At 43.7% G+C, this 20,318-nt stretch overlaps 1 protein-coding gene across 1 annotated transcript in view; it reads left to right on the forward strand.

Annotated features, from left to right (window-relative positions):
- Positions 1-3,692: 3,692 nt before the first annotated feature.
- TG (thyroglobulin) overlaps positions 3,693-20,318 on the forward strand; it is a 161,130-nt gene continuing 144,504 nt past the window's right edge. The window contains exons 1-9 of the mRNA XM_055704249.1: positions 3,693-3,830; positions 5,466-5,574; positions 6,468-6,565; positions 7,015-7,218; positions 7,575-7,734; positions 11,987-12,093; positions 13,230-13,373; positions 15,133-15,318; positions 18,442-19,506. Coding sequence (XP_055560224.1) covers positions 3,743-3,830; positions 5,466-5,574; positions 6,468-6,565; positions 7,015-7,218; positions 7,575-7,734; positions 11,987-12,093; positions 13,230-13,373; positions 15,133-15,318; positions 18,442-19,506 — 2,161 coding nt within the window. The 5' untranslated portion in view covers positions 3,693-3,742. The remainder of the gene's footprint in view (positions 3,831-5,465; positions 5,575-6,467; positions 6,566-7,014; positions 7,219-7,574; positions 7,735-11,986; positions 12,094-13,229; positions 13,374-15,132; positions 15,319-18,441; positions 19,507-20,318) is intronic.

The following is a 20,318-nucleotide window of genomic DNA, read 5'->3' on the forward strand; positions in this document are numbered from 1 at the left end:
TCCGAGAAGGTTAAGTATTGCATTATTGAACAGACCAAAAGTAGTTTTGTCCTGCCGACACCAGGAGCGTGGCACCCTGCTGCTGTCCTTGTGTGACCAGCAGTACCTTTTCACAGTGCATTAGCTTGCTTTCGTCAAACACTGAATTGATTCAGTATGCAAATTTATCCTTTGCACCACTACAGGTTGCAGAACTGACTTCTGTTTGGGGTTTCAAAACAATCTGCATCTCAGATGTAATGAGAAAGAAATATTTTTCTACCTTGCATCACTGTGGTAGTATTAGAAGGAGAAAAAGTTACCTGTAATAGATAAGGAAGAAAAAACATTTTACCTGTCCTAGAAGTGGTTCATTTCTGCAGGGACGAAGGCAAATTCAAATGTTCTTATGTGAGCTTCTTTAGGTTCTTTTGTCACCAAAGGCACTTTGCTAGCTGGTGAATTGTAATACAAAAAGTTGAGAAGTCCTCTGCCCACTCTTCTGATCTAGCCAAGTTTAGTACAGAAGTTACTGGAATTTCATCATTCTTTCAATCTGAAGAACGTCATGCATGAAGCGACTGAAATTTGTATTGGCTGGTAGAGCTATGCTTTTTTCCTTGTCATCTTTTAATTTTGCATCGAATGAGAACTGAAAATTTAATCGGAGATGATAGAGATTATCAGGGCTTCACAAGGTCTTGTTATATTTGTCTGTGCCAAAATCATGTGAAGACTGAGATGTCTCTTGCTTCAGAAGAAAGGTTCCAAATGTAAAACAGTTCTCTATCTGTAAATGTGGTGTTACTTAACAAATGGTGTTAGTTTATACTTTTACATAGTTTTCTTACAAAGTGCGAGAGGATTGTCCAATATTAGTGATTTATTTAACACAGAAAAGCAGTTTATTATTTAAACAATAAATGAACTCATTGATATGGGCCTAATTTGACAATGTTTTCTGTTCTTAAAATTCTTCCTTCCAATTTGCTACCTCATGTAGGAGGCTCCTTCAGGGTCGTTTCTTAAACTAAGTTTGACTTCTCAGGTTCGAGTTTTATTTGGGTGAGAGCAACTTTTCTGTGGGTATAGAATTTTATGTATTTATATACAGGAACTGTTGGGCTTTTCGATATGTAAAAATTGCAGTTTCACAAAGTCTTTTCTGCTAAGAAAGTGTATGCAAAACTGGAACGTGAATAAATGGTTTGCTTCCTTCTTGAGGTTTGTGATTTCAATGTTTCATCACACTGGCGTTTTTCTTTCCCCCTACAATTATGGTCTACATTGAGTAGCTTTTTGCCAGTGCATACAACAAATAAAACCCTCATTTCCAGCACTAGAGCAATGACTTTGAAATGTTAATTTTAAGGCCATATTGGTCACAGGGACCTTTTCTGCTTAGTCCTTTTCTCACTTTCATTGATAAGCTAATTTAAGATATGCTTCCAACTTTTCTCAGGTGCTAAAAGTAGAGGGTAATTCAGTTTTCCCTTCACTGAAAGTCATGCAGTGAAGCTTTTCTTGATTTGCGTTTGACCAGCCATGGAGGACAAGTGCCTTTTTTTTCTCTTGACTAAGGTGGATTGCACATATTGCTCTGTAAACTACTAATTTTTTTTTTTTTCTTGTTAATCCACGGGCTATTGCATCCCATTGAACTTGCGTGTACCAAGATGCCCATCTTGGTTTGACGTACATCTAGAAGTGGTTGAAGTGATGCCAACTGCCGAAACTCACTTTCTCACTTTGTTTTTTAAGAGACTTTTAAGACTTGGCTGTTCTTCCCAACTTGCATAGTTCAGAGGTTGCTTTCTGAGTGTTTATGAAGGAGATGAAGTAATCTTGGGCATCGGCGCTATGTAGATATTGCAGATTTGTGCTTGTTAGTTATAGTGCTTTGATTCCTGTCTGCCTTACTCTGTTACCAGCTACTAATAGTAGCAAGAAGGAAAGTGAACAGCAACCTTAATGAGCTCGCTTCTCTCCCCGTTTGCTGTGCAAGGAATCTGAATGACGTTTTTCTACCAACTTTGGAAAATGGGACTAAGTCAGTCTCACCTGCACCCCACAGCACACACTCTGGATATGTGTCTCAGTGGCTTGGAAGTGTCATTGTCCTTGTAAGCACTGATCCTGCTGCCCCCAGAGAGCCCCGGGCACCGGGCTGGGCTGTCTCTTGTTGCTCTCCTCTAACTCCACACCACACTGAGGATCTGGCACAAATCTGGGGCTCCTGAAGCATGCTTGAGTCAGAAATATGTGTCATGGTCAAACTTTTCATCCTTCCTAATACAGCAACCCTAGTGCTAATGCTGGTTATTCTTTGTTTAGTCGGATTCCTTTGCTCTGCGAGTATGTTTCCTTACAAATGCTATGTCAGTCCAGAAATTCATTTTCTTTCTATGCCTGCTTAATCAGGGATGTTACAGGACTTTTCCTCTTCATGCCTCTGAAGGTTGCCTTTTTTGGTCTGTCCTCTACACTGTACACATTCTTCATCTTTTCCCAGCTTTATCTTTCTGTGGGCCATTGACTTTCCTCAAGTCCACAGCAGATTGCGTGAAAGTAAAGTCCAGATATAGTCTCACTCATTTAAAAAAGACTAGTAATGCTAAAGCAACCTTGTATTGCTGTTTGAGCTCATTTTTACCATATGTATCATATGCCATAGCACCACAGTGACCTACAGCCCACACTGAGGGATGCTTGGATCGCTGTTGGTACAATCTTGGTCTGTAAGAGAGTATCAGTAGAATTGTTTCTAGACTGTGTAGCACCCATGAGTCGCAAAGTGCTGCTGTCACTTTTTCTTGAAATCAGCTTAAGTCCTGCCTCAGATGTGTGCTTCTGTTATCATTTAGCTAATTATTCTGGGCCCATTTGTTCAACCACCTCTGCTTTTGTGACAGTGAATTCTCATAATTCCAGGTGCAAGTAAGTGCTGAGTAACAATCACAAGAGGTGGACAAGTAAGAACTGATACTCTGGAACCAACGAAATAATATTTCTGGTATGTTTTAGGTTGAGGATCCTGCATGTAATTAGTACTATGAACCTTGATAACATGCTTAATAGTCATACTGATCTTATGCTTGGAGGATGAAGCCCAAGAAGCTATACTGCTTCCCATCAGATATTTGTCTGTATTAAAGTGTGTGGTGCAAGTGGGAGTAAAAGCAAAAGGTCGAGTGCATTTGGCTCTGACTCTCAGTTCCCTTCAATAGAATGGATGCAGCTCCACTGACTGTTTTTTCACTTAATAAACAACCACATTATGCATTGTATTTACTCCTAGTGCTACTTGGAGGCCTAACTCTTGTCTGTCCCTCCAGCAGGCTAGGCTCTCTAGAAACAGATGCAAAAAGGTACTGCTAATACAAAACACAAAGCCTGGTTGCACCACACTGCAGGCGAGAGTCCGAGCTCTGGCCAGCACCGTGTCAATGTGCTTGATTTGCGTGTTGGTTAAACTAAGTCCCCTCTGCCACCCCCTGTGCCTGCTGCCACTTGTTCTCCTCTCCGGTGAGCGGGCTGGGTAGTGCTCCCTGGAGCAGGGATGAGAACTGGCTGAGGAGAACCACGAGGGCGGTTCCAGGTGAATGGGCCTCTTGTGGTTTTCTCAGAAGCGTCGTATGCGTCACTTGCCCAATTTCATGGCCAGTCTACCAGCGCATAAGTGAACCCATCTGTGCGACGGTTGCTACAAAAAGGCAGGTGAGGGCTACCAGGGTGTGCTGGGCAGCCTCACTGACAAAAGGGGATGGAGCTCTCCCATCGCAAGATGGGCTCCATCCCGTTTTGCACCCTTCTTTGCTGCTTTATTAGCACAGCAGCAGCCAACATATTTGGTAAGTACGGTTGTTCTTTTTCTTTGCCTGTGTCCAGTAGTGACTGTGCTCCTGTGACCTTTGTGCTGCTCTGTGTATTATTCTGATGAAGTGTGTCATGATCTTGAATCTTGCACGCTACAGACTTGGCTAGTTATTGTGTGTTGTGCAAGCGGTGTACAGGCTCCAGGTTATATGCTAAGCTGTAAGGATCTTGAAATGGTCAGGGTTGTCCGAGTTCAGTGCACCTGGGTTTTGGGTGGAAAAAGATGTTTTCTGGAAGAGTAGGCTGGGCTAGAGAAGGAACTTGGGTAAGAAAAGGTGGTGCTGCAGGGATGTGAATGTCCTAAGGTTATATCTTCTACTTGTACGTGCAATGATCTAATTTAGGCTTGAACCTTAAGATACCGAATAGTCTGTCATCCCCAGTTCTTTGGTCTGAGTTTGATAGCCCTGCACAACAAGCAATTTGAATCACTGACTTAATCTCTTAACTCAGATGTCTTACGAGGCCCCCTCTAGCACTGTGCACAGAGACACCCACACATTCCAGAGCAACTGGCTCGGAGTCGCATTTGAGATGAAAATAGTGAGTCTGCCTACATGTGGATGTATCAGTCAGCTCACCTGAAATCCTTTTACAGTCTCGTAAAAATTTTCATGTTGGCTTAAGGTGACACAGTGAAAACTCTCAGAAACAGAAGTGATTGAGAGGTCATAGGTGCACAGGAACCATCTGTGGTTAAAGAAGTCCCTGAGCTGCAAATTGTTGGGGGCTGAAAAGTGTTCAGAATACTTATGATGTATTTGCGTTACCATGTGTGGTCACGCTCAGACCAAATACTGGATTAAATGAACTTTTGGTCTAAATTGCTGTAGCTATGGTTTTGTTTGTTTATCTTATAGAACTACTTAATGGAATTAAGAGCATGGCATTCAATGGATTTTGAGGATGGGGAAAGTGTCCAATCAACTAATCTGTTCTGTAAAAAAACCCCACACCCCACTGAATTTCATCATTCTCCTCAAACAGCATCCAAATGTGGTTTTGAAGTTGACTTGAGTGTTTCCTTGCTAGAGGGCTTCAGTAGTTGATCACTTGCCCTGTAAAATTTGAGACGTACTTCTAAAATGAATGTCTGATGGTAACTGCTAGACATTGATTCTTTTCAGGTCTTTCATGAGGTTAAGAAGAAATACCTTTCCTTTTGGTGGAATAGTGAGTGACTTAGCTTCAATAAAGAATAAATACTCAGAAACAATAACAGTGATGTATGTAGTTATGGCAAAGGGCTGTTTTGTGGTGATAGGCACAACTAATTCTGAGTAATTAAAGTATTCCAGGTACCAGAAAATGATAGCTAGAGCTGAAGTGATTAACAGAGCTGAGACTACTTAAATACAGGCCTGGGAAAAGGGTTCATGAGCATCTCCATCATGTGTGTATCCTGCAGCAGACAACAAACCAGCAAGATTTTTCAGTACCTCCCTGTGCTGTCCCATGCAGGAATGTACAAAATGAGCAATGGGGAGACAAGCAAGGAGGGTCCATGAACCTGGGGCTGCCACCACACAGGGCTGGTACTAACAGGGTTTTGATAAGAACAGGCTTGTGGGGAAACCACCCTTAGGCGTTTGCTTTCTTGCTGCTTTCAGAATACCAGACAGATTCCCAACCATTGCGTCCATGTGAACTTCAGAGGGAAAAGGCTTTTTCAAGAGGAGATACCTATGTTCCTCAGTGCTCAGAAGATGGCCAGTTCAGGTAATTCATCCCTGCTATTATTTGGCTGTTCTATACAATGTGACCTTTCATTACTAATGAAAGCTTTAGCCTCTGTTTTGAACAGCCGCTGTGTCAGTGGACTGGAGGGTGAGGGGTGCAGGAGACTTGAAATGACTTCATTGAGCCATGGTGCAGATCCAGCCTCTCCTGAATGAGTCCGCTGTTGCTGGAAATAATCCCTGGGTTAAGAGGTCAATCTAAGATTAATAGGCAAATCCTAGCAGCATTATTTGTACGTTAAATATTTGGTGCAGGTTATTGTGAATTGTTATCTTCCTACCCATGCTCATGGGTGCATGGTCTGCGATTAGTGTGCTAGATGGCACAGCTGAGCCAAGTTGACTTGGCCAAGTTATCCACCCTGCTATAAGTGGCACAGCCGGACAGTTAGATTTCCTTCTAAAGGTCTTAAAGGAAATAAAAAGCACATGGAGAACAGTGATTTAGAGAGCAGCATGTTGCTTGAAGATGGAAGAAGTTAATGAGTTAATGCTGAGGGGAAGTACAGATTGTCATGTTATCTGCTATTTTCTTACTGTCATTACCTAGGGTGGAGACCTTGACCATTCTAGATTTAACTTAGAAAATGTCTCAAAATGTGTGGTAAATCTCAAATACTTAGACTTAGGATTCTGTCCAATCTACTTGCTTCTTGAATGACTTAAAGTCACTTATCTGCAATTCCTGAAGAGTTCTGAGAATTGCTAGAATTAAGAGCTCCCATCAGGTAGTCTCACCAGAAACACAGCCCTTTATCATTCCATTATTTAAAGTACTTGAACTTGTTTGGCTTGCTTTATGTTTTTGTCTATGTCCTGTACTGACTGAGAACACTGTCACTGAGAAAATAAAATACTTGTGATCTCCTTCAGGACGGTTCAGTGCAGTAGGAACGGTCTTTCCTGCTGGTGTGTGGATGTCAATGGCATTGAGGTACCTGGCAGCAAACAGAATGGATATCCCTTGTCTTGTAAGTTACAAGTTTCTGGTTCTGTTCAGATTGGGTAAAGAACCATTTAAATGTGCTTATGAACTGCTGAAATCAAATCAAGTCTTAGATGGACTCTAGTTTATTGTAATTTGCTGAGTCTTTCTAGTGGGAGTTCTGCAGTTTCTTCAGGGCTGATCACAGACATGTGATACACCTGGATGGGCTGTGTTTGCGAAGGTCACCATAATGTAAATCATGAAAGAAAGATCAACTTAGTGTATTGTCTTTTGAGTTGGAGGACTTCAACCCCATTTGTGGTGGGTTTCTCTATACCAATTTTCACAGCCTCAGGTCCATCAATGTCCTCATGCCATGTGGGTGGCAGAATCAGAATTTGCAGCTCTGAGAAAACTCAGATGTTGCCTTAATAAATGATTCAGTGCCCAGCAATTACCTTTGTCTAACAGTACCCCTTTCTGCTATTACAGGCTTATCCTTTTGCCAGCTGCAAAAACAGAGGGTCTTGCTGAGTCAATACATCAACAGCAGCAGCATCTCCTACATCCCTCAGTGCCTGGATTCAGGGGCTTTTGATGTGGTGCAGTGTGACACAAAGCTGGGCCAGTGCTGGTGCGTGGATCCAGAAGGAATGGAGATTTATGGTACCAGGCAGAGAGGAAAGCCAACGCAGTGTAAGTAATATTTAACAAAACTGTGGGGTTTGTAGGTTTGAAAGGTTTGGTGTGAATGATTTAAATGTGGTGGCAGATCAGGAGCTTGGACACTGCAGCCTACACTTATCCTATAGAAGTATAGGTGCTTAACTGGTACATTCAAGTCCTTGTTTCATAGACTCATAGAATATCTGAAGTTTAAAGGGACCCATAAGGATCACAGGGTCCAAGTCCCTGCTCCTCATAAAGACAAGAGGCACCTAGGTGTCCACGTTCAGTGTAATGAATCTAACCCCTCTTCAGACCATGGGGTGGCTATTCAGCTGTTTGTGGGATGTTAAAACACAATAAACATTACCTTTGTTTCCCATTAGGTCCGGGGAACTGTGAGATCCGAGACCGCCGCATTCTGCACGGGTTTGGGGAGAAGAGCCCGCCACAGTGCTCAGCAGATGGAGAGTTTATGCCTGTCCAGTGCAAGTTTGTCAACACAACAGACATGATGGTTTTTGATCTTCTTCATAGTTATAACAGGTAAGTGCACAGGCTTCTGAACCAGAAAAACAATCCTTCGTACCTCAAGTCACTGTCTTACTGGCTTTTTCTTCTTTTCCCCACACGAAGCCTTTCTTCTCTAACTGCACTTGATGCTTTTTTTCTACTAATGAATGGACCAAGTGGAAAAAAAAAAAATAAAAGCCTTTTTTTCTGAATTCTTCTTCTTTTTAGAGAAAACTGATGTTCTCTCTCTGCAGTCTAACTAGTGTGTCCTCACATAGCAGTGGATACCACATTACAATCTGTATTTGGAAAAGTAGCCAGGGCTACTTTTCAGACAGAAACACAACAGAAAATGAGACAAATGCACAAGGAACAGAGGAATTCAAATGTATATATGAGGTAGCAAAGATGGCTCCATATGGGAGATGAAAGCAGATGGACAGACAGACAAGTGGCAACATGCAAAGAGCAAGTTCCACATGATGTTGGGAAACTCTCATCCATTTAGGCAGTGCCAGGGTTGCTCACACAGGTGAAACAGCAAGTGATGAACGGGCGTGCTGACAGATGACTGGCTTTGGGTGGTTGGAGATGACTGGGGAAGACTTAAAAATGCTGGATCAAATCCTTGTCCATGGGAGCAAAAAGCCGCTGTTCTGTGGAGGAGTTGGGAATTAATGCTCAGGTGGAGAAACAAGGGGTGGGCAAGGGGAGTTTGTTTTGACGCAGATGTTCAGACTCTCCAGAGAAACCTTTTGGTCTCTTGTTAAGTGCTGTTATCATGGTATCTTGGTCAACACACTTCTCTGGTGGAGGGCAGTGGAGTAAATGTAATGTTCCATTCTGACTTGGCTCTGTAGTAGCAAAGGCATTTTATTGTAAATGTCAGTTTTGCTGTTTTTTTTCTTTTTTCTTTTAAGCAAAACTGAAAGGCAGGCCCAAATGCACAGTGCAAATTTGCCAGAGCTTTGGCAGAAGTTATTTTGGCAAAAGCAAACTAATCTGGCTTTTTTTTGTTGGCCTGTGGAGTGTGGTAATTCTGAAAGAGCAACTACAGAGGTGAAAGCAATGCTTTGATTTGATGTGTTTGGTTTTTTTTTTTTTTCTCTCATTGGGAGATTTGTTTGCAAAGAACTGTGAGATTGGGCTTTTCTTGTGTCCGTGTCATGTAATTAATCACAACAGGATCATTTCATTCCCAGCTGTCTACCTTTCCAATTATGGCATTGACTTAACCTATTACCATCATACCTGAGTATCTCAGGTCATTAATATATATATTTTCACACTATTCCTGCCTGAAATGTCATTATCCTGCCCCATAAACAGGGTTCCAGAATACAGAGTTGAAGGGATGAGTTCCAGAGCAAAGGACTATGGCAGAACAGGGATTTAAACCCAGAATTTATGTTCTTGTAGAACCAGTGGACCAGCTTTCTTTGGTTTCACAGATTGATTTATGAAATCTGGACATGTCACACTAACTGCATTCACAAATTGTTTCCCTACACACTCTTAAATATTTCAGAATAAATCAGTATGTTAAAAAAAGAAATGGAGAAATTCAGAAGCTTAGAGCTAAGACCTTCCCAAGGGGAAGACTTTTTGGAAAGAAAGATAAGCCCAGATTTCCTACCTCACTCTGGCAACTTGGTTGCTGTTACTTCTTTTGTACAAACTGTGCCCTAGTCCTGCTTGGATGGGTAGCTGTGTAGAAAGTCCTGTAGAAGACTGATGGGAATGATGAAAAAAGGAAAAGTCAAGGAGGATCTTTTCCTTTTCTTGCTACAATTTTCATCAGACCGAAAACCTTGTGTCAGTGCCTGTCCCAGCTCACTGGAGGTTCTGCCCTATTATCTATGATTTCATCGGTAATGGGGAAAAAAATATCTGTTTTTTCCCCTCTGTTTCTTAATAGTCAATGAGAAAGGCAGCTATAACTTGAGCTGCATGTATGAAACACAGAAGGGGTTACTTGCAAACCTGCTTTTGAAAATCAGTTATGAGTTGTCTTTGCTGGAAGCTATAACAGTTTGAAGAAAACGTCAACAACCTCACATTTATTTACTTACCCATGTTTTTGAGTGTGAGCATTCTTGTTGAAACAGATGGATACACTATACATTTATCCACAACTTAAATGTAGTCACCTTTGCTTTAAGCCATTGTTTTGGATTGGGTCTGGTAAACGAGGTGCTTTGTGTTATTGCTACTCGTCTTGAGGGCTGTAATTAAAAAGAGGCTGAGAAATAATAAAAAAAGTGATAGGAAGTGAGTTTTCCAAGTAAGGTGAGAAAAGTTCTGTCCTCTTGTTTCTGTGGGCCTAATTTATATCTGTTTCTACTTTATTTAGCTGTACGCTCAACGTGGAGCAAAAATAACCAGCATGAAAGGATATGACTACACATCCGCCACATGTAAAAGTATAATTACGTATGTGACTTCTCAACGTTGAGGGTGAAAGCAAGCAGCATGCAGAATATTTTCATTGCGTCCTGTTTCACTCAACTAGGTGTTGAGATGCTGAGGTGATGAGTTCCAAGGCCATGAGCAGTGCAGAGGTCTGCCTTTGAATGCATTGCTCTCCTAAGAAAAGGTCATATTCCTGATTGGGCAGTGGTTACTGCGTGATAATTCAGGGGAGCAGAAGGCTCTTGAGGTATCCCAAGCTCTCTATGTTTGCATGTAAATTGAAGACCATAGAAAGATGGCATTTAGGTGTTTATATCTTAAATTCCATTGGTTTAATGCTGGCAGAAGTCCCTTTGTGCCCTGAAGTATGACATTTTGATTGTTTTTAGCATGCTCGTGTCAGCAGTGGAGTAGGATTTTATGATCCTAAGTGAAGGGAGTCCATAGGCTTTTAATTTGAAGACGTGGAAGAGTGCCAGAGGGAAGCAGCTCTATGCAGGGATGTGCAAGCTGTGAGGCAGGAGAACTGCTGGGTTGCCAGCCCCTTCCTCTGCCCAGGGGTTGCTGCTGCTTCATGCATTGCTCAGCTTGCACTTCGACGGGCTGAGGAAGCAGCAACATCTTCAGCTCTCCCGGCAAGAGGTGACAGAGCACTCGGCCAGTCTCCTGAAGGTAGCAAAGGCCCCTTGCTCCACTCCTCTGACCTGAGCACTGACTCTGAGCCTGACAAGTGTTTTGCTGTTTCTCAGGGCCCCCGCAGACTGTGGATGCTGGAGCAGCCCTGGGGCTGCGGGGCGCTGGCATTGGTATCGAGGCTGCTCATAGTCCCAGTGCCACAGGGTCGCTGTCAGCTGCGCTGGCACGTTAACCTCTTTCCCAGTGGATCAGGGCCTAATCCACCATTACTCCTACTGCTGAGTCTCCTTCCTTGGTAAAACCCTGATTTGTGTCCTTGTCCGAATGTCTTGAGCAGAAAATTCCACTTCCCCTTTGCTAGATATCCCAAATAAGCCACATGCAGCTGGGACACCAGTCCTTCATCGTATTTCAGGGAAAGGTATGCGTCTGTAAAATAATAGGATTGTTTTGGAACTTGGCACTTTGAATCTAGAAGAACTTAACTTCTGTTTGCTTGGAGAACCCCCAGAGTGTCTGTCACTTAAGATCACATTTATTGGTTTTTTTTCTAACTGACCCTATGAAGTTTCCTTCCTGAATCATTGCTTTGCTTGAATCTGGCTGTTCTCATTCCTAGAATATTATACTGGAAACTAACATCTCGTTGATCTCCAGAAGAGTCAGTCTTACTCGTCATATGTTATAAACTCCCTTCTCCTTAATCTGTTGAGCCATGCTCTGAAAATGAAAAAGATTAGTGAGGTTTTTATCAGCTTTTGTGCTTAATTCTATGCAGAAAGTGTACGTAGCATGTAGGGAACAGGAAGCAACCTGTTTGTTTAGGCACTTTGCCATCTTGTGTAGATCTGTAGGAGCTAATGAAAGGGTGTTGTAGTAATATTAAACCAACATTGGTCTGTTTTATACTCTTTGACAGGCTTTCAAAGATGAGAATAGAATAGAAAATGGGTGTTAGATACAGAAGCTGGGTACCTGCTTAGGAAGAGTCAGAAATCTGTCTGAAGATTGTTCTGTGTTTGTTTAAAAAACGACATTTAGGAGACTTGTCAGCCTGCTGCAACACTGATCTGGGCCACATCAGAGCCTGGTTGCCACAGGGGGACCAAAGGGTTTTGTCATGGCTTTGCGCTCTGCAGACAGCCCTACTGTACCTGTCTGGGAGGGAAGCACAGATGATGCTTTGCTGTTGTCAGTGGCCTCCCAAGTATTCACAGGAGGCTGCTTTTCCTTCCAGGCTCCCAGGGGCTTTCCAAACACTCAGCTCCTTTCGGGAGGCATTCCCAGAGGTCTCTGGGTACTGCTACTGCGTGGACAGTCTGGGGAGAGAGTTAGCAGACACTGGTAAGTACCCTCCAGCATCTGATCCTGTAATTTGAGTGGCTTTGAATTCCAGAGGGAAAGGACAAATAAAAAGTATCAGCTCATTTGGAACTTCATTTCATTCTTACAAGGGGTAAGACCACTGGACCAGTGTAGTGCTCATGGGAAAGGCTGGAGCTTAATTACTGAATTCCCACCCTTAGGAGCAGCACTTTAGTCAGTATCAAGTGGAGTTGCTGCCTGGGAGCTAATTCTGTCCTCTTTGAGGATGGTGGTACAGGATTTCTGAGTGTCCAGCCTCTGCCTGCACTAGAAAGTTCACGTTCACTAGAAGTGTCACGTTCAATAAGTCCAATTAGCAAATGCAGGGGAGTATAAAGGGCCTGGAGACCAAACTATTTTCTTCTTGCTCAGGTAGAATCATGAAATGGGTTGGGCTGGAAGGGACCTTTAAAGATCCTCTAGTCCAGCCCCCCTGCTATGAGCAGAAGCATCAGATGGTCCTTCCTTTTCTCTCAGAGTCAGGATAACTTGTAGGCATGTTAATAGGTGATGGGACACTTTAGAAGGGAGAATGTTTTTTCCAACAAGGTGGAGTGAGGACAGCTTCCAGCTCCTCTTCCTTAGATACTCTGTTTTAAAAAGTAAAAAAAAAAAAAAAAAGGGGTGGGTGGGGAGCGGAATGCAAAGCATGCTAGCTTAAACTTTAGATGGTAGATGAGAACTTCAACATTTAATTCTCACAAGGGTGAGAAATTCTCAAAAAAATTTGTGCACTCAGGGAAACCACTGCATTGGATGTCTTTCTGTTATACAGCTGAAACAATTGGGAAATTTTTTTGGTACCGTCAGTTTCCAAAATTGCATCAATTGCTGTACTGCAGACTCAACCTAACAAAACCACAGCACAGTGCCAGTTATGGCATGTGGCTTCTGCTTGCTTTGGTAGGTGTCAAGGCATAAAGCCAGTGACTGGGCACTCAGCAGTGGGATATGTGGTGTGGTACATCAGGGTTATGTGGTGTAAGTTCACGTTTGGCCTGTTTAGAGGGTTGGTTTTCTTCTTCCTGACAGGCTTCCAGTTATGCTACTCTGGTGTAAAGTAGGTGACTTCTGTCTTAAAACCGGGCTCTGTGCTAAAAGTCTGTCTTTCCCAGGCTTGGAACTGCTGCTCAATGAAGTTTACGACACAGTTTTCTCTGCACCGGAGCCTGCCCGCACATTTGCAGAAACCAATATATATCGGATCCTGCAGAGGCGGTTTCTAGGGGTTCAGCTTGCTACCTCTGGCAAGTTCAGATGTAAGTAGCACCCAGGTGGTGCCTGGTAAATAAGGTGACAATTTTGGAGCTTGTATGTTACAGCTGCCATTGGGGGAGTTGTTCTAGGAGTCTGTTGCACTAAAAGCATAAAATATCACTTTCAGTGCAGGAATCAAGGTCCCTGAATTGCAGCTGGCTTTTAGCCCCTGGATTGTACATTTTTACCAGGGGATGGTACCTGTCCTCGGATCAATGCTTTCCCACGCACTTGAAGAACACATTAGTTGAAATCCCATGAACTCTCTGTATCTTTTGCCTTGAGATTCTGGAGATGGATCTGATGATTTATTAGATTAAAAGCCTGAGAAAATGCTCCCTAATTTATGTTGGTACACTGAGAAACAGGAAAGAGATTACGTTGACCACAACATACTTGATTCCCAGAAGACTACACAAAAATTTGCAGTGCCTTAGCCAGCAAAGTTGAACTTCTGGTTCTGCCCTTGGCTCCGTTCCCTCCCTGGTCAGGGCAGGCAAATACGAAGAGAGTTTCTCTGCCTACGAGCAGTGAACTCTGTGGGACAGGAGGGTCAGGTACCTTCTTCTCTCTCCTACATCACAGCCCAAGATAATTGCCTTGGCTGGGGAGAGTTTGAACCCCCTGGTGTGAAACTTCCATCTTCCCATCCAAATTCCTCTGACATTGCTGTCTGACCCTCATTAAGGAGTTGCATCACCAGAGTTATTAAGCAAATACTGATGTAAGTATTCTGGCCACATAACCACACGGGTTTTCTGGTTTTGGAACAAGCTGATTGTTCTGGGAAATCTGAAAAGCACCTTCCTTCTTCTGCTGCACAGTGTTGTTGAGTAAGCTCTGACTGTAGCGAGGGATGCAGCGGCTGTCAGCAAAAATGCAGCTGTAACAGCCACAAGATGGAGATGTGACCACATTCGTCAGCCACCGAGGGGGACTGCTTTGGTGGCTTACCCAGGTCTCACACCACCACCTGAAGCCACACACCTTGCGAGAGTTGTCAGACTTCCTTGATGAACAGGTTGCTCTGATGTGATGCTCTTGCTGCCTCAACCTGGTAGCTGAGCGTAGCTGGAAAGCTCTTGAAGGTGGGAAATGTTGAGAAATGTTTAGGCTGTAGGGTTGCAGGTTTATATAAACAAGCAAAATTTCTGTTGGCATCTGGTATTAGAGAGATCATAGCTCAGAAAACTTGCTTGATGGAGTTTTGGCTTCTCTGCCATTAAGGCCAGTTTGACAGCAGTAGGGCCTTCATATCCCCGTGAAGGGAAATAAATCGGGTGGTCCCAGGCAAAATCTCCACAGACAGGTGCAGATCCTTTTGCAGGAGCAATGCCTCATTTCTTCAGCAACATTGATGATTGCTTTCATCTCAGTCTCCCAAGCTGCACTTTAACTCTGGTGACCAGCTTTGCATTTACATTAAGGGCCAGAGCTCACCTTGCCCCCAGCACGGAGCTGCTGCTACTCTGCCTACCTGTGACTATGACTGAAAAGTGTGTTGAGGGTTTACTTTCTGTGCGGTTTTTAGAAATGAATGCCTACAGTGCAAAATCCTGGAGACGGTTCTCCAGGGGAAAAGAGGATTGGCAATTCACATTTTGGGCTGGTACTTGAAGTGTTACTGAAAATGGTCAGGAAGTGAAACTTTTTTTTTCCTTTTTTTTTTTTTTTCTCCCAAGTAGGCGAACAGTGGGATCAAGCAGAGGTGGCTCTGCAGCTTTAAGCTTTCCCCCCTAATGCATACTGATTTTCTTCCAGGCCCCTCAAGGTGTGAGACCGAGCGGTATGCAGCCCTGCGTTACCAGCACACCTATGTGCCGTCTTGTGATGCTGACGGGGGCTACACGCCAGTGCAGTGTCAGCAGGGAGGACAGTGCTGGTGTGCGGAATCCAAAGGGCAAGAGGTCCAGGGCACAAAAAGACGAGGACAACCCCCGGCCTGTGGTATGTGTGAGGTTTGGAAAAGGAAAAGCAAGCACATCTCTTAGTGTCTTTAGAATGAAACTCAAAGGACCAGTTCAGTTCTCAGCTCTGACAGATTCTGGTGTTCAAAAACGAAGATCCAGAAACCTCCCTGGGGTTAAAAGCCATATGGTAATAAATTATTAAATATCATTTCCTTTTAGTTTCCTTTATGACCTTTTTTTAGCCTTTTAGTTTTGCATAGAGCAAGGCTTTTCTTTGCAGCTGTGATATCTGTCTCTTGACTCCAGGAGCCAGGGGCATGAAGTCAGAATATCTGGGATAAAGTAAGGAAGGGAGCGATGGTGGTTTTGGGTTTTACCTCCTTCTTTTGGTGATGCTATGGAATTTCTAAGGCACTTCTCATCCCGGACGTATTTTTCCCCATCTCTGTCACTGCCTATTTGGCCAGGAAAATTGACAAATCCAGTAAAAAATACCTGAAACAATTCAGAAAAGGTGTATGGGTTTGGGCTTGGAGAGACTTCATGAAGAACACACCATCAAATCAGTGCCCCCAGCGGAAACGACAGCAGACATGTCCAAGGGACAGAGGGGAGGATGGAAGTTCAAAACCTTCCCTCTGGAGTGTGCTGCCTTAATACTGCGGATTGTGCTGGAGGCTGGGACATGAGCTCAACGCGGGGCGGCTCGGGGAGGGTGGTCGCTCTGTTTGCAGGCACAGTCTCACCACGCAGGTAAAGGAGGAGGAACCTGCTCTGGGTGTCATGGCTCCAAGTCGCTCAGAGTGCTCTGGGCACGGACAGGCTTACTGTGAAATGAAAATGTTAGCATGCCTCCGAGGCTGATCACCAAGGATATTGCAAGGAAACCTCTGAGAGGCCTCGCCATATGTTGGGGCTGGTTGTTTTATCTCGGAATGTGCTTTTCTGAGCCCTCCTGATTTTTATTTTTTTTTTTTTGGGGTGGGGGGGCGATGACTGGAGGCTGCTTACAGCTTTTATTGGCAGACTCAGGAAATTTAAGCAGGGAAAAATTTCTGCAGAGGTTTTGCAGACTGACTCCTGAAAAGGTATTTCATGAGGGTGTAGCTGCAGTCTGCGTTCAGACAGCTATATGCCATGTGCATGTCTCCAGTTCTGCTCTGTTGTTTTGGTTTTTTTTTTTTCTTTCTAATATCTTTCACACTCCACCACATGAACACTGGAGGAGGCAGGGATGTAGGTGTGGGTAGCACGTTGGGTACTCATGTGACCTGGTGCACCAGGCAATCCTGATAGGGACATGCTGCTTTTCTGACCTCTAGCAGTAAAGCCACCCCAGCAGTGCTTTTCTGTTTATTCCTTCTCACTCCTGATTTGATTCAGCAGGGGGTAGGAGGGGGGAGCGTTTAAAGACCATGATCCTACGTTTGTTTGATATTAGCCTACTTGTGGACTTGTGGCTTACACTAACTTATTGGTCCCCAGAGGAATGTTCTCCATTCCTCTTACCAAAAGCCAACACTGAAAACAGAAGGGGCCCATCTACAGAAAATGCCTTTACAAAGGAACCATGTGAGGGAGCCTGAGCCCCTGCCAGGAGCTGTGGAGCAGGACAAGGGTGGAAAAGGTGGAGTGATAAAGATGCTGATCACAGAGCCTCCCTCAGATTTCTTGCTGATCTATTTTAGCAGCTTTGAAGATTTCCAGCTTTCATCATTACTGTTAAAAGTATTTATGACTGCTTTATCATATTGCCTGGATGTATGATAAATGGGGATGGGGTGGGAAGCCCAAGGGAGGCCATGCTGGAGCAGACCAAAGCTGTTTGTCCACCACCCTGTTCCCTACCAGGGACAGCAGTGGTGCTTGGAGAGAAAGTGTGAGAAACATGGGAAATGTATACATTTCTTCCGTATTTCCATACATCCTACAGGTGGGAGAGATCCCAGACTGGCAGTTGAACCCACATCATTGTGTTCAGCCCTCCCCTATAGAGTCATCTTGCAGGGATTTGTCTAATTGCCCTTTAACCTTTTATCCTTTCTAGCATTCTCTGGCAATACATTTCATGATAATGATTATGTGCTCTACTTCTGGACAGTTCTAATTCCTGTACTGTGAGAAATAGTGAATAGTAATTGTCTATTGTGAGTGATGTGGAGAATCCTGTTTTTCAAAAATGTTTATTGTATTTTTTTGTCCAAGCCTCAATAGTCTTTCCTACCGGAAAAGCTGTTTTGTCCTCAAAATGGTTTTGCATCCCTTCTCTAAAATTCTGCTACTTTTCAAGGAAAAGTAACCACATGGTATATGATGGAAACTGCTGCGTGTGTTCCAGAGATCCAGTCAATGCCATAACCATACTGTCTGTTTGGTTCTCAGTGTTTTTATATCTACTGAGTCTTTCCTTTTTTGATGTCTTTTGAGCCTTAAGCTAACACTTTCAGAGATCCTGCTTCAGTGATATGTTGCATCCTAACTTGGAGCCATTGCTTTCTCTGGATGAATGTACAGGTGGGGCTGGAGGCAGATACACATATGACATAGCTTGGCCCAGGATATGGGTACCCAGGAACCCAGGAGCACAGTTGGTACCCTCAATACCCTGACATTTGACTGCTTTTGTTGAAATTTCATAATTTCTTTTCCTTTACAGCTCATTTGTGAATGCCATCTAGTCCTTAGTACTCTATTACTGGTAATTTTAACAAGCCCAAGGAGGTTGCGGAATCACCATCTCTGGAGGTGTTTAAAAAACACATACATGCGGTGCTTAGGGACATGGTTTAGTGATGGACTTGGCAGTCCTGGATAGGCAGTTGGACTAGATGATCTTTAAGTTCTTTTCTAACCTAAGTGATTCTGTGGTTCTATGATTTACATTGGGAAACAATAGAACCAGAAAAAGGCCACAGAACAGACAACTTAGATGTTGTGAAGGAATGAATGTTTCCTTTCACTTTGTGTCTTGACTGGAGAGTTTAAATTACAGACCGCATTCAATAACAGTTCAAATTTCCTTATCAATGTGCCTGATGCATAGTTGAACTAGAGACAAGTTAAACTACACTTTCATGTGGTTTCTGCTGAGACTGCTTGAAAGATAGCCATGAAGTTTTAAAGGTTCCAAAATTTGCTTTTTTTTTAACACTTTGTTTAGGTGAAGAACAGGCGTGCATCTCTGAGAGGCGATGGGCCTTGTCGAGGGTATTTTATGGCCCTGCTGGATACTTCACTCAGCCCAATTTGTTTTCTACACCAGATATGCAGTTGGAAAAAATAGCTGGCTTCTCAAGACCCTGCCCTCCTTCCTTCAAGGAACTATTTCTGGAGTCTGGATTGTTGTCTCCAGTTGCACAAAGCCTGTATGTCAGCCAGATTCCTGGGCTAGAAGCCACCCTTACTGAAGCCATCATGGGGATGTTCCCATCAAGGGAACTGGCTCAGTCGGCACTGAAATTTACTGCCAATCCAAAGCGTTTCCAAGAAAACCTCTTTGGAGGACCGTTCTTGAAGAATTTGATCCAGTTTAACTTCACAGGGGCACTTGGCCCTAGCGGGAAATACAGCATTGGCCAATTTTTCTCACAGGAGGATGTGGCAGAGAGGGATAACAGCCAAGGGTTTCTGGAATCAGCGGAGGCATTTTCAGCAGAGGTATCAAAGGGGAGCTCCATTTTGGGTAAACCTCTTGTAGGCAGCTTTGGCCGCATAGTAACTCTACAGGACAATCAGAATATGATGAAATTCCTTTCCTCTGTTCTGGAACTACCAGAGTTCTTTGCTTTTCTTCAACAAGTGATTTCTGTCCCTGAAAGCGTTGCTGAAGATTTAGGTGAAGTGGTGAAACTAGCGCTGGGATCCAAAGAGTGTGGTGAAGAGCCAAGGAACCTGTTTGTTCCAACATGCACCAAAGACGGGAGGTATGAGGAAGTTCAGTGCTATGGAGGAGAGTGCTGGTGTTTGGACTCTTTAGGTAAAGAAGTTCCAGGCTCGAGATCTCAGGGCAAACATCCAAGGTGTCCCACTGATTGTGAGAAGCAAAGGAGAAACCTGCAAAACTTGAAGCAAAGCTTGCCTGCAGGATTGGATCTTTTTATTCCCTCTTGTACTGAGGATGGAGACTTTCTGCCACTGCAGTGTCGCGGGGTGGATTGCTTCTGTGTTGATTTGAACGGCGAGGTTATTCCAGGAATAAGGGGGAAAGCTGGAAAGCCGATGCAGTGTAAGTCCTAGGGACTGGGAATTTAAAGATGCTTCCTTATTCTGTTGGAATGGCATGATTCTGTCTTCCTATCTGATTATATCTGGAAATGTGTGGATAATGTATACAAACAGTATTGCTCCCTAACAAGAGAGCAGGTCAGCCCTGCAGTTGCAGGGGAATAGCCAGAAATACAGTGTAAGTAACCTTGATGTCCTGAGTTTTAAAGATGGTCCCTTCTTCTTTCAGTGCACAGGCTAGGCAAGCAGAGGAGCCCAAAAGCTTGCCTTGTTGGTGGGCATGCCATTGGCATATGTCTTCACCCATGAGTGTAGCTAGCGTGTAGAACATCCATGATGCTCACGAGACCTGAAATATCTGTGTAACTGAATGTAACTCCTGCCGAGTGAAAAAGCCCTTTTACTTTCAGGAGCAAGTCACGTGGGCATGGTCACTGGCTCATCCTTGTCCTGAGAACTGAAGAGGTTCAGTGCCTTAAGCCGTGAACCTCTTTTAGTCTTTTAGCTCAAGAACATATCCTCAGCTTGGTAGGATGTCACAGGAGTTGAAACGTAGGGGAGGGATTTGAAGGCTACTAAGTTTCTCATAAAGGCCACGCAGTCAGGTCAGAAAAATGAGTCACAAATGACTTGTCTGACATCATTTTGGGCCTGGAACTTGCTTATGGGCTATGAACTGCCTCATCTTGCCTTCTATTAATGTAATACAAAGGGAGAAGGAATCACATAGGCTGGGAACATTTGTCTTTCAAGTTTCTGTGAACTGAAAATGGCACATCAACAGGGAGAACAGACCAAGAGAAGAGCCTGCTT

This window comes from Falco cherrug, chromosome 3, assembly GCF_023634085.1.
Source record: "Falco cherrug isolate bFalChe1 chromosome 3, bFalChe1.pri, whole genome shotgun sequence".
Lineage (NCBI taxonomy): Eukaryota > Metazoa > Chordata > Aves > Falconiformes > Falconidae > Falco > Falco cherrug.